At 49.8% G+C, this 19,827-nt stretch overlaps 1 protein-coding gene across 4 annotated transcripts in view; it reads left to right on the plus strand.

Moving 5' to 3' along the window:
- The first annotated feature begins 90 nt into the window (after positions 1–90).
- The window catches only part of LRP4 (LDL receptor related protein 4), a 61,071-nt gene continuing 41,334 nt past the window's right edge, over positions 91–19,827 (plus strand). For 2 of the 4 annotated variants that reach the window (XM_033205258.1, XM_033205259.1), the window contains exons 1-5: positions 91–433; positions 15,606–15,752; positions 18,807–18,923; positions 19,208–19,321; positions 19,682–19,798. In XM_033205258.1, the coding sequence (XP_033061149.1) occupies positions 382–433; positions 15,606–15,752; positions 18,807–18,923; positions 19,208–19,321; positions 19,682–19,798 (547 nt within the window). In that variant the 5' untranslated portion in view covers positions 91–381. The remainder of the gene's footprint in view (positions 434–15,605; positions 15,753–18,806; positions 18,924–19,207; positions 19,322–19,681; positions 19,799–19,827) is intronic. The other 2 variants (XM_033205256.1, XM_033205255.1) reach the window with 2 other exon arrangements.

Below are 19,827 nucleotides of genomic sequence, written 5' to 3' on the forward strand. Positions count from 1 at the left end.
ATGTGGGGGCGGCCTGAGGAGGAGCAGGGCCCCGCGCAGGAGACGCCGGCGGGTGGGGTCGGGGGACCGGGGAGCCGAGGCCGAGGGCGGGAAGGGGCCGGGCCGGTGCTGGGGGCGGGCCCAGGCGCGGTGGCGGTGGCGGGGGCTGCGGCGCGGGGGGCGGGGCGGCCTGGCCCGGGACACCCCCTCCTGGTCCCCTGGAGGGGCAGCGTCGGCTCTGGCAGCACTGGAGGAGGCGGCGGCGTCCAGAGGGCGACTTGCGGGGCGCGCAGGCCGCCGTGCACCCGGGACGCTTCCCCCTCGGGGACCCTCCGCGGGCTCCTCCGCCGCGCCGTCCCGCGGGAGCCGGCGGGACCCCGGGCGGGCGGCGCGGGCGGCACCATGAGGCGGCAGTGGAGCGCGCTGCTGCTTGGCGCCCTGCTCTGCGCACACGGTAAGCGGCGCCCACCGGGAAAGTTTGTCCCTGGGTCCGGCCGCTGCAGGACTCGCCTCCCGGTACCCGGACGGCGCGGGCCAGGGCCTGAGACCCCTCGCCCTCGCTGCTAGCCGTGGCCCTGGGTCTGTGTGCTGGGGAGTGGACCCGGAGCGGCCCCGGCTCCAGCAGCCGGAGCGGGGGCATCAGCGGAGGCGCTCCCGCGGGCTCGGGTCTGGGCCGGGGCGTGGGTAAGGTCCGGGGCGTTCTTTCGCTCGTCCTCCCTCACTGCTCTTTGAAGAGCGGGGACTGCTTCCCTTTAAGGTTAGGACGGGGGCTCTGTGTCCTTGGTGCGAATGAATGCGTGCGAAGAAAGGGAGGCGGGCGAAGAGGGTCGCTAAACCCGTAAGTTGTAAATAGCTCTCCTTCCTGGGGCTGGGGGCTCGGGCGGGTTGCGGAGAAGGGCCCCTGTGGAATCTGAGTACTTGGGCACCGGGATTCCTCTACTTGGAGAACAATTCCCGGACTCCAGGTCTTGCTCCCACCAAGGGACTCTGGGACACTGTTTGCGGGCAGCATCTCCCCTCGGCGGTGTTTCGGGGTCCCTCTCTTGGCTGCGGCCAGTCAACTTCCAGCCCTGGATCGTCCCCAGGGGAGGTGGTTGGAAAGGGGGCTGAGGAGAAATATAGGGAAAAAACTGCTGGAAGGCTCCCGCAGATCTGCCCTGGCCGGGGTAGGGGGGCAGGGGGCGGGTATCCCTGAACCCCAGAAAGCAGCCTCCCGGCCCGCGCGGCGGGGTCCGGGCCCTCAGGGGAGCTGGACGGCTGCAGCAGGACTCCTTGGTGCCCGTACCCCCTGTTATGTGTGACTAGGGCTCCGGTGGAATCGGCTTCTCCGCGGTCTCTTAACGACCCAGGGTGCACCCCGTGATTGAGCAACTGCCTCTAGTTTGTGCCCAGAGATCAAAGAACTTTGATCTTTGAACCCCAGCCCTATTCACCCATCGTTATTCATCGTGGCGGGAGTTCCGAGTCTCCCCATTTTCCTCGCAGCCCCGATGTAGGGAGCTGGGGCTCAGAATGAAGGGGTCTGCAGATCCTGCCTGGCCTTGCACCGGTTCTTTCTTTCACGTAGGACAGCTCGTGTGGAAAAAGTCAGTGAGATTTAGGAACTTGCCTGGCAGGGCGTGGAGATGTCTGGGCACTCGTTTTAAAGATTGGTGTACCTCCCAAATCCAAAACAGAGTTTTCATGTCTTTTATTTAAACTACCTGTGGGTTTTCAGGAGGCTTTTTCCGCGTCCTCTCCAGCGCGGACTGAGCCCTTTCTCTCTGAGGAGCGGTGGCCTGGCCGGCCCACGTTCCGCTCCGCTCTGCGCTCTCCCCTCCCCGGCTCTCTCCTGGATGGTTATTTGTAGCCTCTTTGGCGTGTTGGGACAGCGGCCCTACTGGGGTAGGAATGTAGCTGTTCTTCCCACCACATGGGCCCCTTAAAGGGACAGCTTTGCTTTTTGGGGGGTTCCCCCTTCGGGTTGCAAGGAAAGGGGATGGAACTTTCCTCTCGGCCCCCTGGAGGAAGTTTTGAAAAAGATCAAGGGAAATGGCAAGGCACTGGGAAAAAAAAAAAAAAAAAAAAAAAAAAATTAGGGTTAAAACGGATACTAACAAAGCCAGAGAGGAGATTGTCGCCTTCTGCCCTAGGGAAAGGGGAGCTGGAAGGTTCCGGGCTGAGACTGGCCAAGAAGATTTTACTGCTCCAGAGCTGTCAACGCTGCAAATATTACATGTGCATAAAGGAAGGGGGTGAGAATGGGGGGAGAGAATTGCATATGTCTAATGTTTCACAGAAAAAGAATGGGAGGATTCGTGGTAACTCTTTTAGGCTTCTTTCTCTTTTTTTTCTTGGAGAGGGTGTCACTCTGTTGCCCAGGCTGGAGTGCAGTGGGGCAATCATAGCTCACTACAGACTCGACCTCCCAAGCTCAAGTGATCTTGTCATCTCAGCCTCCTGAGTAACTGGGACTACAGGCATGCACCACCGCACCCTACAAATTTTTGTTTTTTTTTCTAGAGATAGGGTTTCACCATGTGAAACTCCTGGACTCAAGCGATCCACCTGCCTCGGCCTCCCAAAGTGCTGATATTACAGGTGTGAGCCACTGTGTCCAGCCCAGGTTTCTTTTTAAGGAAAAAAAAGTTTAATAGAAATGTCTAAGCATGGAAAGCTTTCTGTGCACATGTTTGTAAGGGTAGGCAGTGGGGTGAAGGTATACACATCACCTGGCCTGATACTGAGCCATCCTCGGCGGTCTGGAGGGGTCAGATCCACAGTTCACCAGTGAGATTGAGCAGTTTCAGAGCCTGGAACCAGCACAACCAAAAAAAAAAAAAACAACCAAAAATACCACCAACACAACATCTTTTGTACTGACAATTCCGGGGGCTCAGGGAGACAGCAGTTGTGATAAATGTAGTAGTAGATCCATTAGGCAGACCTGACCTCAGCAAGGCATGAATTAAAGACACTAAAGTTTGAGGTGACATTGGGAGGCTGAGACTAGCGGATCACTTGAGGCCAGGAGTTCAAGACCAGCCTGGCCAACATGGCGAAACCCTGTCTCTACTAAAAATACAAAAATTAGCCGGGCATGGTGGTACATGCCTGTAGTCTCCAGCTACTTGAACGGGTGAGACAGAAGAATTGCTTGAACCTGGGAGGCAGAAGTTGCAATGAGCCAAGATTGCTCCACTGTACTCTAGTCTGGGCAACAGAGTGAGACTCTATCTCAATAAATACATAAAGTTTAAGGTGCTTATTTGGATGCTGGTAGTCCTTTGGGCTTTTCCTAGAGCCTATTGGTTTGGACTCAACCCACATAACTCTCCAACCTTAAAGATTTTGGAAGGAAACTTGATGGCTGGTCATAGCCCTGAGCATTTTCATCCTGAAGATTGAAGTAAGGGCATAGATGACAAGCCTTGGAAGAGTGGAAACTGTGTTTGTTCTGGAGGTCTCATCCAGGTAAGGGAAATGTTAAAACTTCCTGCCTAGGTATGCTTGGGTAGATAGAAGGTTGTATCTGAGAATAAGTGCAGAGCAATTGAGCTGAGACTGGTCTGCTTTCCATCTCGCTGTTGTCGTGACCATGGTTGTCATGGTGCTTGAGTGACCTTGTCCTTGATCTGTTGGACTTGTGAAACATACTTGGCTTGTCACTGATTTTGGATTTCCTCTTCTGTACCCTGATGAATATCAGATAACATCTTTTGGACTGGCACGTGGTATTAAGAATGACAGGTGCAAGGGAGCCAAGTCTGGCCATGTCTGATACAGAGCACGTTGGGTATGTCCATCTTCTGGGCCAGCAAAGAACACAGGAGGTCACAGAAGACAGAGTGTTTTATAGCTCTTCGCTCACTCTTTCTGCTGATTAACTGCCAGTCTTAACTGTTAGAAGGAAAATGGGAAAAATTGTTTATGCTGCTGCCCCTTTAAAGAAAAAATAAATACTGAAGGTTCCTGAATAGGAACAGAATTTCAGGGACTACTTTAAGAAGTAGTCTTGTCTTTTCTATGATTGGGCAAAATTATGAGACAGTCTGTGCCCTTCGTCGACTAGGTCTGTTAGCCTGTTCCAGCCAGGGTCTCTCTACATTCCTTGATGCAGCTTAGCCATGAGTTTTGTCACAGTTGCCTGGACATGGGGCATCTGGGCCCCAGACTATGTCTGGACTGCCATCTCATCTTTAGCAGCGGAAGCCCTCCTCCCCTCCTCAGCCTGTGAGGATTCAGTGTCCCAGGGAAGACTCAGTGCTGACTGGTTAGCTGGCAGAGCCTGAGTTTGGCCTTATAAATAGTTCTGATGACTGCATGGGTTTGCCACTCTCACTCCGGCTTAGAGCTGGCAGGGATGAGTTCTTCCTCATACAATCGGGAGCATTCCTCAAACTGGGCTCCACACCCATTCACTTGTTCATTCATTCAGCAAGCACACATATGTCAAGCATTAATATAATCACTGTATACGAAGCTCGGTAATTAAGAAGCACCCACAGACCTGGGTTTGAATCTTGGCTCTGGCAATTCTTGGTGACCCTGCGCAAAATCTCCCTGAACCTCAGGGTTGTTACCTGCAAAGGTGAGTAGGGTAGAGGAAGAAAAGTAGTAATAAATTATCACATAGGAATATCATAAAACTTACATGAGATAATAGCATGTTCAAACTATGCAGCACAGAGCTTGGCAACTACTGTGTTACTATAGAGCTAGATAAAAGTTAGCTGTAAGCAAAGTCAGGTAAGTGGATCAGAGATGATTCTTGGCTTTAGAACATGGGAGCCAGATAAATAATTATGCTACCGTGTTCCGTGCTAAAATTGAGACTTGCTCCTTCATTCATTGCAGCTGGTCTTTTGCTTGTCTCTTTTAAAGATCTGCCCCTTCTTTCTCCCCTTGAAAACGTGACAGAACCGAAGCATAGTTCCCACTTGTGCCCACTCCTAGAAAAGTGATCTACTAAGCTATAACATCAGTCTAGGGGAACTCATGTCACCTTAGTTCTCTTGAGAGAGGTCTGGGGAAGTGGAGGTTTTCCTCTGAGAGCTTCCCTTCTTAAGTGGTCAGGGATGCAGCCTAGCAACTTCTCCCCCTAAGATTCCTGTGACATGGGGTGAAAGGGGCTGGCCGGGGACTCTTGTAGCTGGAACAGTTTAGAATTCCAAGCCCTCTCTCCCATTGGCCTGAGAAAGGAGTCAGGCTCCAGAGCTCATAAGGTAGTAATTGCCCCAATTTGGGACTGGGCTGTTGTGGAGCCTTCGCAGCTACCCTTTTCAATCAGGAAGCCTGTCAGTGTGCAGGCCTAATTGATGTGGGTCTCCAGCCCCGAACGGCCCCCAACCCCCAGCTCCTCCACCTCAAAGTTTGACCTCTGTTGTCTCTTTTGTTTCTTCTTTTTAAGTTGGTGCCAGTGATGTGATGTTTTTGGGAGCTGCGGAAAGTTGACCGTAACCAAGAGCAGCTGTTAAAAAGAGCCAATTCTCTAGCTTCCTGGCGGTCGTTTGACTCCATTTTCTGTTGTGCATTTTTGATTTAGCAAGCAGCAAACATCCTAGGTGCCCTTGAGTGCCTCTTACGCCCGTCTAAGCAGGCTTCATTCTTTCACTGCTCGTAGATTCCCATCCTTGCTCACAGATGAGCGGACTGACTGTTAGCGCTCCCTGACGCCCTGTCTCCCCTGCAGAATAGGACTCCCCCATCATTCAGGTTCGAAAGAGGAGAGAAGGGGCGCTGCCTGGGACCCAACTGGGGAAAGCCTGGCTGGGACTTGCTGCAAGCCCTGACTTGGCCTATGGGAGCTCCCCCTCACCTCTGTGCAGAGCTGAGGATCAGAGCGGCAAGCAGAGCCAGAAACAAAAGCAAACCTCCCATCTGGCTGAGAGGCAGTGACACCGAGGTGCTGCTGCATAATGTATCACCAGAGGTTTTCTGGAGCCGGAAAGCTCCTGGCTCCAGGCAGTGCCTTTTTGCAGGAGAGGTACCCTCCCTCTGTCTGGGTGTAGGGCGAAGCAGGTACAGAGAAGGGTATCCGGAGAGACACCTGATTAGCATGTGAAATAAAGAAGCTGCAAGGTTGTAAGTGCCTCCAGGGATCTCTCCAAGCTCAGCAGCTCCACTTCCTGTCACGCCTAGGGGGAGGTGGGGAGGGGTAGTGCTCTAAGTGTTCCCTTCCTGTGTTCCCCGGCCCCAGCCTTGGGGCTGGCCTGCAACCACGTGCCAGCCTGGATGAGCACAAGAGACAGCTTCTCTGTTGAGTTGACTGTAGCCTCCTTCTAACCAAGTGGAGAGGCCAGGTTATGACATCCACAAGCCTAGCAAATAGGAAAGGGGAGCCCCAGGCTTTCCACCTTCTAGCCCTGGGCAGTTTAAACAAGAAGTTTCAACTACAGGCTCTGAAAGCCAGTAAAAGCCAACAACTCTACAATGTATCTTCCCCAAATGAGAATTTCTGTTCTTCTAGGAATGATCTCCTCCAATGACAATTTTTGCAAATTGTGGGAAGTGTGGATTTACAAACTGGGATATGTGGTCTAAAAAATCCAAATATATTTCTGGAGCAGTTAGCATTTTTGAGAGCTTTGCTGTGTCCCTGGCACTGTGATAAGCATTTAGTATATGATATCACGTTTATCCCTCACAATATCCTTATGAGGTAGGTATCATTAGATTCCTGTCTTACATTGGCCAGGTGTGGCGGCTCACGCCTATAATCTCAGCACTTTGGGAGGCTGGAGTGGGTGGATCACTTGAGGTCAGGAGTTCGAGATCAGCCTGGCCAACATGGTGAAACCCCATGTCTACTAAAAATACAAAAATTAGCTGACGTGGTGGCACATGTCCATAGTCTCAGCTACTCAGGAGACTGAGGCTGAGGTGGGAGAATCGCTTGAACCTGGGAGGCAGAGGTTTCAGTGAGCCAAGATTGTGCCACTGCTCTCTAGGCTGAGCGACAGAGCAAGACTCCATCTCAAAAAAACAAAAACAAAAAACAGATTCCCATCTTACAGATGGGAAACAGGCTTAGAGCAGTTTGCTGTCATACAAGTAGTGAGTAACTGAACCAGGATTTGAACCCAGAGTCTAAGCTGTTAACCCCCAATCCATGCTACCTCTCGAAATAGAGTATTTTCAAGCCAGGCTATCCCAGAAGATCTAGGTTGGGAAGGTCTATATTTCACCTTGGATTGACCTCTCCTTTCTGTTTTCAGACATCTCCTTCTCAGGGAGTCTCAATGCATAACAAATTACTTCTCAGGTCCTTTTTGAGGGAGAGAGACTTTATTTACTTTTTTTTTTTTTAAACAGGGTCTCACTCTATTGCCAAGGCTGGAGTGCAGTGGCATGATCATAGCTCACTGTGGCCTTGAACTCATGGGCTCAGAAGAAGCGAGAGACTTTAAAAGGCTTCCAGAAAATGTGGTCTGTTGCTCCCTGAGCAACCACAAACAAATGTAGTTTGTTACTGTGTGGACTTTCTGATTTGAGATGCAGGGGGAGAGGAAAGCAATATTTTGAGCAGCCCTTCACAGAGCACAGCCATGTTTGAGCCCTGTTGGATTTGTGAAATCTGTTGACAGCTTCCAGGTAGGGCAGGTAGAATTTTGAGCATCTATACCAAGATAGCCTGGCATTGGCTACATTACTGGGTTGAGAGAGAGGACATATCCAGATGAAGATAATGGGATTAGTACAAGTAACAAGAACAACAGTAACAGCTGTCTAGTATGAACTTCATATGTATTATCTCATTTAGACCTCTTAGCAACCCTATGAAATAGATGCTGTTATTACTCCTGATTTACAACAGTGGAAACAAATCCATTTTTTAATTGCTTTAGGTTCTGGATTCTCTCTCCTGTCCTTGGCTCCTCAGAATTAGTTGGTGATAAATTAGGCAAGGATCTGCCGGGTGTGGTGGCTCATGCCTGTAATCCCAGTGCTTTGGGAGGCCGAGACAGGCGGATCACTTGAGGCCAGGAGTTCGAGAGCAGCCTGGTCAACATGGAGAAACCCTGTCTCTACCCTGAAAATACAAAAATTAGCCGGGTATGGTGGTACACACCTGTAGTCTCAGCTACCTGGGAGGCTGAGGCAGGAGAATGGCTTAAACCCGGGAGATGGAGGTTGCAGTGAGCTGAGATTGTGCCACTGCACTCCAGCCTGGGTGACAGAACAAGACTCCGTCTCAAAAAAAAAAAAAAAAAAGGCAAGGATAAAGGATACCATGTGCCTCAAGCTCTTCCAGAGAAAGGCAGTAAAGCAAGACTGTGGTTATTCATGCCACCAACTTAACCCAAGGGGGGTGGTACTGCTGCCTGGTACATGGTAGGGTTTTCAAACATCTCAAGTCCTAAAATAGCAGGTCTTAATCATGGAGTGGCTGGATGTGACAGTTCTGGGGTAAGCCAAATCTTTAATAGTAATAGCAAGAGCTATTATTTATTGAGCACTTAGTATGTGCCAGGCAGTAATGCTAAGTCCTTTTTATGAATTAACTAATTTATTTCTCATAACATCCCTGTAAGGTATGGGCTTTTATTGTCCCAATTTTCCTGATGAGAAAATTAGATAGAAAGAGATTAAATAACTGCCCAGGGTCAGACAGCTAGGAACTAGCAGAGTCAGGATTTTTATTCTGGGAAGTTTTGTTCCTATGTGCTTAACATTATGTTCTTCTGCCTCATAACTTTGGAGGCTAACCATTAAGGACTTCTTTTCTATATGTAACAGTAGCAAGAGAGGGCTGATCTTGCTTGGACCTGTAATCACGTGCCTGATAGTGTCCCTTTTGAAACGGCCCACTGAGGAGAAGACTTCACCCGGTAGATTTTCCAAACCAACCAAGTTAAGCTGGCCTCTAGGGATCAGGGGAATAAAAGGGACCATGGGACAGAAATAAGTAGAGTCATGGCGTGTCAGTTTTACAGCTGGATAATACAGCTGGTGAAAGAACTCTTGTAGGAGAAAGGAGTAAACAAAACCTGGATAGGACTAAGAGGCTGCCTTGCAAAGGAAAAGATATCTCTTCTCTTGGGTACTGGTTAGGTAGGAAATAACTACTTTTATTTATGATATTCTGAGTCCCTTTTCCTTTGACTCCAGCTTTCACAAGATTCTACAGGAGTATTTCATTCATTCATTCATTCAACAAACTTGTATTTATTGCTGCCAGTGGATAAAAGGAGAGAGGCATATGCTAATATGCTTTAGCATATTATAAATGAATGGTGATTCCTCCTTTTCTCGTTGTAATCCTAATACCTTCCACACCGGGGTAGCCACCAGACTCCAGAACACTCACAGGGCATTCCTTAAGCCTTCTCATCTCTGGTTCAACTTGAAAAAGCTGCTCTGTAGCTGTGTGTAGTCACGGTCTACCCATGTGCCTCCACGTGACAGGTGTGGTCCACCTTCAGCTGTGCATTCTGTGGAATAGTGGAGAGCAGCGCCTCTCAACACTTGAGTGTGCATCGGTGTCACCCGGAAAGCTTACTGAAAGTCCAGACTCTGAGATCACACTAAGAGAAGAATACTAGTTTAAGTGTCAGAATGGGGCTGCCATCCTGGCTCTCCCACATACCTCATGACCTTGGCCAAAGCGGGTGCCCTTACCTGTTGAATAGGCCCTGCAGTCAGTGCTCAGGGTTATTGTAATGATTCAATGAGAATGCAAGTGCATATGCAAAAGTAGCTTGCACACTAAAGAGGAATTGCAAAGTGTAATTATTTGTTATCAGAAGCACTGTTCCTTCCTGGACCAACAACACTCCAGTGCTGATTCAAAAGTGCTGGGATGCTAGACTTTCCCCGCTTCATTACTTTACCTTCAGGCGAGGGAAATAAGTCTTTACCTTAGCAGTAACCAGAAAGAGGTCACTGTTTGAGTCCCATAAATTCACTGCATATTTGCTATTGGAGAACACATAAAAGAGAAGGATCCAGAAGTTGTAAATTCCCCCTTTTGACCTTGGGGTTTTGGAGATTCTCACAACAGTAATACCATTTATTGGGAAGCAGTATAATCACCTGCCTGGGTGTGAATGCTGGCCTCAACCCTTAGTACTTGTGCAATCTATCTATAGACTTAACCTTTCTGTGGTTCATTGTCCCCAGCTGTAAAGTGGTGATAATATTAGGTTGGCACAAAAGTAATTGCGATTTTTGTCGTTAAAAGTAATGGCAAAAACCGCAATTGCTTTTGCGTCAGCCTAATAACACTACCACCTCCAAGGGTTGTTGAGAGCCTTCCGTGATGTAGCATACGAAAAGTACTTAGAAAAGTACTCGGAGGGCACCTGGTAAGTATTTAATAAATGATGGCGCCGGACACAGTGGCTCACGCCTGTAATCCCAGCACTTTGGGAGGCCGAGGTTTGCGGATCATGAGGTCAGGAGTTCAAGACCAGCCTGGCCAACATGGTGAATCCCTGTCTCTACTAAAACTACAAAAAATGGCCAGGCGCAGTGATGGGCACCTGTAATCCCAGCTACTTAGTAGGCTGAGGCAGGAGAACTGCTTCCCAGGAGGCGGAGGTTCCAGTGAGCCAAGATCGCGCCACTGCACTCCAGCCTGGGCAACAGAGCAAGACTCCATCTTGGAAAAAAAAAAAAATGATGGTTGTATTATTATGAAGCTTTTGCTGTGTGTTAGCCCTGTGCTAAGCAGTTCATATGGGTTAATCTTTACAAAGCCCTTTGAGATAGAACTGTTCATATTCCCATTTTATGGATGAGGAAACTGAGGCCTGGAGGGATTAACTTGCTCAAAGTTGTAGAATTTGTGGTAGAACCAAGATTTGAACCTTCGTCTCTCTGACTCTAGAATCTCTGTTGTCTACTACTAAGTTAGGGTGTCTTGTATACCAGATGGATGTTTCCCTTCTTTCCTTTATATCAGGGGTGTCCAATCTTTTGGCTTCCCTGGGTTGCATTGGAAGAAAGATTGTCTTGGGCCACACATAAAATACATGAACATTAACAACAGCTGATGAGCTAAAGAAAAAAGAAATCGCAAATAATCTCATGTTTTAAGGAAGTTTATGAATTTGTGTTGGGCCGCATTCAAAGCCATCCTGGGCCATGCAAGTCACAGGTTGGACAAGCTTGCTTTACATGAAAGCAGTGAGAAATTGGTAAGGTGGCGGGAGCGGGAGAGACGAGATATAAAAGGGAAGATTTTAGTTACCCTCTAGAGAAAAATCCTATGAGCACATTAACATAAATCCCAAAAGCTGGATGGCCTCATGATCAAAGATACTTTGCAGAGAGACCTTTTCCATGGTGAATCGCATTAGGTGGAGGGGCTAGAGCCCAGGCCCCTGGACGCTAAGGGAGCTTGCAGTGCGGCTGGCAGCTTTCAAGGCCAGAGCATAGCAGAGTGTTCTAATTCAACACTTCTTAAAATGAAGGCTGCATTTTGCCACCCACAGTCATTTGTTTTCTTTCTTCACTCACCATTCTTTTCCTTAAAAAGGGTTAAAAGCTGCCTTTATGATCACAGCCGGGACTTGAGTGAAAAGGCAGAATTCCACCTCTGAGGACCCCAGAGGGACAGCAGTTGTCCAGAAGAGCTGGCTTTCTGGAGTATAATGTGTCTGTTTACTGTATGAATGCCCAAGTCAAGCGTTTGCCTGACCAGTGGCTGCCGGCCCTTCACTGCAGCGGATGCTGAGATGTTGATTTGACATGCAGGAAGTCAAGGCCCTTCAACTGCCTGCAACTAACTTGATGCCCACCGATGGAATGCTTTGTTCCTAAAGTCTGCGCGGGGAAATCAGGACTTCTGTTATCACTCAGCCAAAGGCGGGGGTGGGGCCCTAAAGAAACAAAAGAGCTTAAGGTTCTTCCCTACCAGTACGCTTTTTCATTTGCACACAGCCCCAGGACTCTTCTACACTTGCTCTATTCTGGTACTCCAATTTTTAATATCAAGGCCTTTTGGAAAAATTTAACCCCCACGGCCCCGCATCTGCACACCCCTGCATCCGCACACCCCAGCCTCCATTATTGAACATCTTTGGTGTGCCAAGGCACAAGGTTAGTTTTTTCCACCTTTATTTTCTTGTCTAATCTTTGTTGGTTTTTTTTTTTTTTTTTTGAGACAGAGTCTTGCTGTGTTGCCCAGGCTACAGTGCAGTGGCATGATCTCTGTTCACTGCAACCTCTGCCTCCGGGGTTCAAGCAATTCTTTCGCTTCAGGCTCCTTTGGTAGCTGGGACTACAGGCGTGCACCATCACGCCCAACCAATTTTTATATTTTTAGTAGAGACAGGTTTTCACCATGTTGGCCAAGCTGGTCTCAAACTCCTGACCTCAAGCCCACCTCAGCCTCCCAAAATGCTAGGATTATAGGCATGAGCCACCAGGTTCAGCTCCTTGTGGCTTTTTTACAAACAAGAAAACTGAAGCTTAGGGAGCTACGTGACTTGCACAAGGTCACCTGGCTGGTTGATGGAACCCAAGTCTGTCTGTTCCAGGTCCAGTGCATTGTCCTCTGCCCAACCTCCTCCTCCAGTTCCCCCCCCCCACCCGCCCCATCTTCCTCTCTGTCCTTGTCACACCTTTCATCCTGAACTCCCCTCTGGTATATCCCCACTCCGTACTGTGTGTGGTTAGCAGCATTTCTCAACCTCTATTGATGTTTCGGGTCAGATAATTCTTTATCATAGGGGCCTGTCTGCACGTTATAGAATCTTTTTTTTTTTTTTTTTTTTTTTTTTGAGACAGATTTTCGCTCCTGTGCCCAGGCTGGAGAGAAATGGCACGATCTCAGCTTACCGCAACCTCTGCCTCCGGGGTTCAAGCGATTCTCCTGCCTAAGCCTCCCAAGTAGCTAGGATTACAGGTGCCCACCACCACACCTGGCTAATGTTTGTATTTTTAGTAGAGATGGGGGTTTCACCATGTTGGCCGTGCTGGTCTTGAACTCCTGACCTCAGGTGATCCGCCCACCTGGGCTTCCCAAAGTGCTGAGATTGCAGGCATGTAATCCTGTATAGAATTATACAGTTATAGAATCTTTAGCAGCATCCCTAGCTTCTACCCACCAGGTGTCGGTAAGCACCACGAAGCATGACAACCAAAAATGTCTCCAAACATTGCTAAATGTCCTCCGGGGGACAAAATATACCCAGTTGAGATCCACTGATTTAGCCTTATCCTTTTTCTCACCATGATACCCCAGGAAGGGGATCTGTGTACTGGGGAGCCCCATCACATGGAGTGGGATTAAACATCTTTGCTGTTCAGTCCAGCTAGAGTTCACCAAAAGGGTGCCTGTAGCTGTGCTGAGCCTGTCATAGTACTGAAGTTCCTCAGGCTGTGTTGTCCAGGATCTGAGAAAAGCCCTCCTCCCTTCTCAGAGTTCTCAGGCCAGAAAGGATGGAGTGGGGGCAGGAGCAGCTGTGTCTTTTAGTGCTTCCTGAGGAAGAATCCTCTACCCTGCATTTGCAGAGAGACCCGAAGAGACAGGAGCACTGGGCTTGGAGCAAGGCCTTCCTGTGAGGTCTAGAGACACTGCACCTCACAACTGGACCTCACTTGGCTTCCGCAGGAAATCCTGCATCTTTTTTTTTTTTTTTTTTTTGAGACAAGGTCTCACTTTGTCACCATGACTGGAGTGCAGTGATGAGATTATGGCTCACTGCAGCCTCAACCTCCTGGGCTCAAGTGATCCTCCCACATCAGGCTCCCAAGTAGCTGAGAGTACAGGCGTCCACCACCATGTCTGGCTAACTTTTGTAAATTTCTTTTCTGTAGAGACAGGGTTTCACCATGTTGCCCAGGCTAGTCTCAAAACTGCTATGCTCAAGGGACCCACCACCTCAGTCTCTCAAAGTGCTGATATTACAGGCGTGAGCCACCGTGCCCAGCGCAATCCCGCATCTTTTCTAGGGCAGCTGATTCCCATAGCATGTGGAGGGAGAGGGCCAGGCCTCAGTTGAGAATCTGGTGAGAGCTGTGATTCCTTACCCAGAAACTTACATTATACCTATAGCATCAGGGATTCACAGATCCCAAAAGCCAGCCAGCCAGCCAGCCAGCCAGCCATCTGTCTGTCCATCCATCCATCCATCCATCCTTCGCAGGCTAGGAAGTTCTACCTTATGCTCACACTTACTCTTGGGGTTGAAATGGAGAGGGAAAGTTCTAGAGCTCTCTCCCTGCTTTTGGAGGGCATGGCAGCACACCTTTTTATCCCGGGCCCTAAGCCCTAGACTAGGCCAAGGAATTGTAATGTGAGACAAGGATGTACATCAAGGAGATGAGCTGAGAGAGAAAAGCTGGACCAGGTACAGAGAATAGAAGGAGGGGTGACAATTTCGAGCTGACTCCGTCTCTGTTTCAGCCCAGACTGAGGGCAGGGCCCAGCTGAGGGGAGGAAGAGGAGAAGAAAGGAAGGGGGAGAGATGAGCCATGCGCTGCGGCCCCCTCCTTCCCCAGCTGCGAGCAGAGCAACCCAGCGGGTTGGATGAATGCTGGGAGGGGGGAGAGTGACCCTGGCAGAACCCTTTGTTCCAGCTGAGGCTGGAGCGGGGCACTGAGCCATTCACACGCCATCCCAGGGCATCCTGCTGGGCACGCTGGGGAGGGGGCACAGCAGCCGGTCATGGGACTTGGCCAGGCAGATAGCTCGATGCTCAATAGGGAAGCCCAGCTGCGTGCTGCTGAAGCCGGGGGAGGGGCTGCATCTGCCAGCCTTCCTCAAGGCTGTGGCCTGTGCCACAGACAAGAAGGCCCTGGCAGGTCCCAGTTCCTCTGCCCTGAGGTGGCCTGGGGGACTCATAGCAGCCCACCCTGCTTCCTGCTCCCCTGTGTGGATTCCTTATCTTAAAGAGGCTCCAGCATTTTAATTCCACCATTAGTTCTTGCCCTCCCTGGCCAACATCCCAGGGTCTGGTCCAGGACAGAGGCAGAGCATCCATATCTCAACCTAGTTTTGGTGAGAAGGATATGGAGGCCTCTCAACATCACTCCTTCTGTCCCTTGTTCCTCTTCTTCAAGAGCACTAAACCTCTGAGTGGCATTATTTGTTATTTTGGGGTGGGGGTTGTTTCTTTTTTTTTTTCTTTTTTGAGACAAGGTCTTGCTCTGTTGCACCAGCTGGAGTGCAGTGGTGTGATCATAGCTCACTGCAGCCTTGACCTCCCAGGCTCAAGCAGTCCTCCCACCTCAGCCTCCCAAGTAGCTGGGACTACAGGCACGTGCCACTACCCCCAGCTAATTTTTTAGTTTTTTGTAGAAACAAGGTCTCACTACGTTGCCCAGGCTGGTCTCAAACTTCTGGGCTCAATCAGTCCTCCAATCTCAGCCCCTCAAAGTGCTGTGATATAGGTATGAGCCACTGTGCCTAGCCTAGGTGGCATCATCTGTCTCTGGGCCCTTAGAGGTGCTATGCAAAAAAGCCCTGTCATAGAGGGGGTCACTTGGACTCTTTGTAAGCCCAAAGTCAGAGGGTATCTTCTGGATTGTTTATGCCCTGGAGGAGACATGGTTTTACCGCCTGCATCTCCCTTGAAGTGTCACTGTGACTCTCCCAGTGACAGTGCCCCTTAACTAGGCCCCTCTACCTTCCCCTCGGAATGGGCTTTGGTTGAGCGGGAGCTGAGCCCTCACTGATTCCTCTTCCCTCTGCCCAGGCCTGGCCAGCAGCCCCGAGTGTGCTTGTGGTCGGAGCCACTTCACATGTGCAGTGAGTGCTCTTGGCGAGTGTACCTGCATCCCTGCCCAGTGGCAGTGTGATGGAGACAATGACTGCGGGGACCACAGCGATGAGGACGGATGTAGTAAGTACCTCCCCAGAGGCAGTGGGAGGTGGTGGAGAGGGACCCGGGGGTAGGGGGCAAGGACAAGGCTGATGGAGTGTTCTTGGCGTCAACTGTGTTGGACTCAGAGAGTTGATCTTTTGCAAGCTTAATAGATAGTGACATTTGGGTGGTTTCTTCACTATATATGGCTCCAACTCTCCTGTGTTTCTTTTTGTTGGTTCATGCATATATGTCCAAGAAAACAAACTTGAAAACAAGTGTAAAAGAAGAGAACACACTTGAAACAACAGGGAGTTTCTTTAAATAGGTCTCTCTGTATTTATGTGAATATATGTTTGTGTATATGTACCGCATATTTGTGCATTTTAAAATTTATATACTATACACAAATATTGATTATTTCTATGTTTCTTATTTTGGTATTTTGTACAATAAAACCTTCTTTTTTTTCTTTTTTTTTTTGAGACAGAGTCTCATTCTGTGGCCCAGGCTGGAGTGCAGGGGCATGATCTCGGCTCACTGCAACCTCCACCTCCCAGGTTCAAGTGATTCTTCTGCCTCAGCCTCCTGAGTAGCTGGGACTACAGGCATGTGCCACCATGCCCGGCTAATTTTATATACTTTTAGTAGAGATGAGGTTTCAACATTTTGGCCAGGCTGGTCTCGAACTCCTGACTTCAATCCAGCCACCTCAGCCTCCCAAAGTGCTGGGATTATAGGCATGAACCACCACACCCGGCCACACCTTTCTTAGTAATATAAACTTTGTAAGAAATCTTGTATTTTCTTAGGCTGGGCACGGTGGCTCACGCCTGTAATCCGAGCACTTTGGGAGGCTGAGGCTGGAGGATCACAAGGTCAGGAAATCGAGACCATCCTGGCTAACATGGTGAAACCCCATCTCTACTAAAAATACAAAACAATTAGCCAGGTGAGGTGGCGGGCGCCTGTAGTCCCATCTACTTGGGAGGCTGAGGCAGGAGAATGACGTGAACCCGGGAGGTGGAGCTTGCAGTGAGCTGAGATTGTGCCATTGCACTCCAGATTGGGCAACAGAGCGAGGCTCCATCTAAAAAAAAGAAGGAATTTTATATTTTCTTTCTTTTTTTTTTTTTTTTGAGATGGAGTCTCGCACTGCAAGCTCTGCCTCCCGGGTTTACGCCATTCTCCTGCCTCAGCCTCCGGAGTAGCTGGGACTACAGGCGCCCGCCACCTTGCCCGGCTAGTTTTTTTTGTATTTTTTAGTAGAGACGGGGTTTCACCGTATTAGCCAGGATGGTCTCGATCTCCTGACCTCGTGATCTGCCCGCCTGGGCCTCCCAAAGTGCTGGGATTACAGGCTTGAGCCACCGCACCTGGCCTATATTTTCTTTAAATGTCCCTTTTCCCCTAGCATGGTAATATCTGCACAGTTGGCCAGGGTGACCTGTCTTGGATATATAGAAATATCCCTGCTAAGCCAGTTGTCTGGATTAGAGGTGCAATCTCTGACCTACCTGTGGCATCTATGTCTGAGGCTGACTAATTAGTCTAATGGGAACGGCGGTACAACCTGGACCTCATTAACCCTAACCAGTTCAGCTAATTGTGTTGATGATAAATGCTTCACTTTCATGTAGCATTTTCATAGGCATTATATCAAAAGGCCTCTATGAACTGGGTATAATTATCCCCATCGTACAGCCCAAAAGACTTCAGCTCAGAGAGGGTAAATGACTTGCTCAGAGTGCTACGTAATTAACTGGAAATTGAGCCCAGGTGTGTCAATCATTTAACAAACGGAAAGGAGGGGAAAAAAAGCGCTTCTTTCTCTTGCTCATGTTTTTCTTATGTTTTCTTAGTGCCTGTGAGTTCTTTGGGTTATTCTTCTTCCCCTGCCCTGTGAACCCCTCACCACAATTGCCTTCTGAATCTCTGTCTTAGGTGTAGTTTCTGCTAAGCTTCTCCATCAGCTGGGGATGAGCCGAGGAGTCAGTAAGGAAGGACTATAAAACAGACAAGGGGGCTGGGCGTGGTGGCTCACGCCTGTAATCCTAACATGTTGGGAGGCCGAGGCAGGTGGATCTCTTGAGTCTAGGAGTTCGAGACCAGCTGGCCAATATGGCAAAAACCCGTCTCTACTAAAAATCCAAAAAAAAAAAAAATTTTTTTTAAAAGCCAGGCGTGGTGGTGGGCACCTGTAATACCAGCTACTCGGGAAGCTGAGGCATGAGAATTCCTTGAACCCAGGAGGTGGAGGTTGCAGTGAGCTGAGATCACACCACTGCACTCCAGCCTGGGCGACAGAGTGAGACTGTGTCTCAAAAAAACAAAACAAAACAAAACAAAAAACTCCCCGGGTATGGCAAAGCATGCCTGTAATCCCAGCTACTCGGGAGGCTGAGGCAGGAAGATCACCTGAGGTCAGGGGTTCGAGACCAGCCTGGCCATCATGACGAAACCCTGTCTCTACTAAAAATACAAACAACAAAACAAAACAAAAAAAACTCCCTGGGTGTGGTAAAGCATGCCTGTAATCCCAGCTACTCGGGAGGCTGAGGTAGGAAGATCACCTGAGGTCAGGGGTTCGAGACCAGCCTGGCCATCATGACGAAACCCTGTCTCTACTAAAAATACAAACAACAAAACAAAACAAAAAAAACTCCCTGGGTGTGGTAAAGCATGCCTGTAATCCCAGCTACTCGGGAGGCTGAGGTAGGAAGATCACCTGAGGTCAGGGGTTCGAGACCAGCCTGGCCAACATGACAAAACCCTGTCTCTACTAAAATGCAAAAAATGCAAAAAAACAAAAAAACAAACAAACAAAAAAACCTCCCCTGGGTGTGGTGAAGCATGCCTGTAATCCCAGCTACTTGGGAGGCTGAGTCAGAATCGCCTGAACCAGGAGGCGGAGGTTGCAGTGAACCAAGATTGCGCCACTGTACTCCAACCTGGGCGACAGAGTGAGACTCGGTCTCAAAAAAGGAAAACAAAAAAGACAAGGGAATTTGGAGTAAAAGGCTATCTGGCCTAGTTGAGCCTGACTAAGTATACCAGGTTGATTGACTTTTCCTTCCTTTTCCTGGGATTCAGTGCTACCTACCTGTTCCCCTCTCGACTTTCACTGTGACAATGGCAAGTGCATCCGCCGCTCCTGGGTGTGTGACGGGGACAACGACTGTGAGGATGACTCGGATGAGCAGGACTGTCGTAAGTGTTGGCAGGGGCTGGGCGAACTCCACTGAGTTCTATTGGGAAAGGATTTTCAATCAGAAAGTGATGTCCCAGGTCCACATGAGCCCTTGTGTTTTCAGCACTTGGTCCTGTCCTTTTACTTCCTCTAGCAGTCAGATAAGCTGCTGAGAGGCAGCCACCTCCTTCGGAGCCCTCGGGGCAGCACTGGAGCTACTTGACTGCTCCGGAGGGCTTTAAGTCAGGCTTCCAGGCACCAGACCCCCACTGCCTGCAGCAGACTGACTGTTCTGTGTCCACAGCCCCCCGGGAGTGTGAGGAGGACGAGTTTCCCTGCCAGAACGGCTACTGCATCCGGAGTCTGTGGCACTGTGATGGTGACAATGACTGTGGTGACAACAGCGATGAGCAGTGTGGTGGGTGGCCCCAATGGGGGGAGGCAGACAAGGTGGCCAGTGGGTGGCCTGGCCATAGGAAGAGATAGCAGCAATGGCCCCAGCACTGCCAAACCTTGAACTGCCCAGATATCTGGAGCAGCTAGAGGAAGGCAGAGGGGGCAGAGGTGCTCAGACCCCCGAGAAACTGTGGACCAGGAGGCTGAGGCCCAGTCTCTCCAGGGCCTCCATTCTTCATGGAGAGTCTGCACTGACTCTGGGGTGCCTTTCAGGGCCTGGGTCAGACCCGCCAAAGCCAGTGAGGTTGGGGAGTCAGAGAGGAGGGTGAGAGGGTTGCCTGTGGGGCCCTCTCAGAACTGCTGTCCCATCGCATCCCCCCAGACATGCGCAAGTGCTCCGACAAGGAGTTCCGCTGCAGTGACGGAAGCTGCATTGCTGAGCACTGGTACTGCGACGGTGACACCGACTGCAAAGATGGCTCTGATGAGGAGAGCTGTCGTGAGTGGCCCCAGACCTCAGGCTGTTGG

Source organism: Trachypithecus francoisi, unplaced genomic scaffold, assembly GCF_009764315.1.
Source record: "Trachypithecus francoisi isolate TF-2019V2 unplaced genomic scaffold, Tfra_2.0 Lachesis_group8, whole genome shotgun sequence".
Taxonomy (NCBI): domain Eukaryota; kingdom Metazoa; phylum Chordata; class Mammalia; order Primates; family Cercopithecidae; genus Trachypithecus; species Trachypithecus francoisi.